The sequence below is a fragment of the Copadichromis virginalis genome, linkage group LG14, assembly GCF_057382275.1.
Source record: "Copadichromis virginalis isolate Kocher_CV1m ecotype Utaka linkage group LG14, C_Virginalis_male_GT1.1, whole genome shotgun sequence".
Lineage (NCBI taxonomy): Eukaryota > Metazoa > Chordata > Actinopteri > Cichliformes > Cichlidae > Copadichromis > Copadichromis virginalis.
The window spans coordinates 42,276,484-42,277,740 of record NC_140631.1 but is presented as its reverse complement, the minus strand read 5'-3'; the positions used below and the strand labels follow the sequence as shown (position 1 = coordinate 42,277,740).

The following is a 1,257-nucleotide window of genomic DNA, read 5'->3' as shown; positions in this document are numbered from 1 at the left end:
CTATAAACTACCATTTAGAAAACCTGCAGGTATTATATTATAAAAAGCAAAAGCAATAAGGACATAATCTCCTTTCATGTATCCTTTAAAATAAAACATCCTCTTGGTTCTTTTGAAAGTTTGAATCAGTCTTTCAGACACTGGTCGCTGGCACCACGTCGAGTGTTTGAGGTTAAAAACAAAGAGCAAATCTGAGTGTGTTATAACAGGCTGTTTCTTCACAGTTCACTGTTAGGCTCGTTGCTGCTGCTCAGCTGCCTCCTCGCTGCTCTCGCTTTCCTTGTTCATTTGTCGGATGTCAGGCCGTTTCCTTCTGGACAGCGTGCTCCGCCTCACCTGGGCCCGAAAAGCCTTAGAAAGGAAAAAGTAAACGAGCGGATCCAGACAGATGTTGAGAACTGACACTATTGTCGTCGCTTCCTTCAGGTTGTATAGCACCTGCTCCACAGAGCAGTTCCACTGAAAAGTATAGAGGAGCCGAACCAGGTGATACGGGACGAAGCAAACACAGAAGATGCTGACCAGCACTAAAATGTTCCTGCGAGACTTCACTAACTTTCTGGAGCCCGAGGAGGCCAGCTGCCTCTGCTGTGCCTGCAACACCCTGCGGGAGGTGCTGTGGTAGAAGAAGACCAGGGATACGAGGACCAACATCTTGAGCTATACAATCAAATATTCCGCCGGTCAGTGACCCAGTGTTTTCTGTATTATTATTGTTATTGTTATTCTATGATTCCTTTGTTGTTCTGATTTCCGATTTTGTATTCTAGTTCTGAGGTTTAGTTCTGTGCCCAGTCAGCTTCCTAGAATTCAAAGTGTGTCACAGCTCAGGAAAAAAAAAGCAGCGAAATGAGCGCTGCTTTTCAGTCTGGTTACTACCGTTTATGTCAGAACCGATACCGGTACCCATCCCTAGTGAGGTTATAGTCCGAAAAATACGGCATACGGGTTTTGTAAAGTGATTTGTTTCGGGGCAGGAGGCTGGGAGACTTCGCGGTCTGGGATAGAGCACGCAGTTTCACACACTCTTCATTTTGCACTTTATGGCGCTGTTGTAAATAGTGAAAATACTAGTTGTGCTAGCTGCACGGCGTCAACACATTAAAAAGCTAACCGCTAACACGTTGATGCCGTGCAGCCCCACACACGGGACGATCCATACAGTTATGGCGTTAACGTCATTTTAGTGACAGTAACGCTGACAGCACTAAAATAGTAATCTCCAGATGTTTTCTTTTTGCCGAGCAGCTCCTCTTT

General features: G+C 45.3%; 1 protein-coding gene across 1 annotated transcript; it reads right to left on the bottom strand.

The window, feature by feature from the left end:
• Positions 1-231: 231 nt before the first annotated feature.
• Positions 232-654, bottom strand: LOC146694731 (P2Y purinoceptor 14-like). Its single transcript, XM_085478754.1, has one exon. The coding sequence runs from the start codon at positions 652-654 to the stop codon at positions 232-234; it is 423 nt and encodes a 140-aa protein (XP_085334880.1).
• Between the last annotated feature and the right edge of the window lie 603 nt (positions 655-1,257).

What these genes read in the sequence shown, in the direction of transcription:
- LOC146694731 (XM_085478754.1), bottom strand. Translation starts at nt 654, where the DNA reads ATGTTGGTCCTCGTATCCCTGGTCTTCTTCTACCACAGCACCTCCCGC.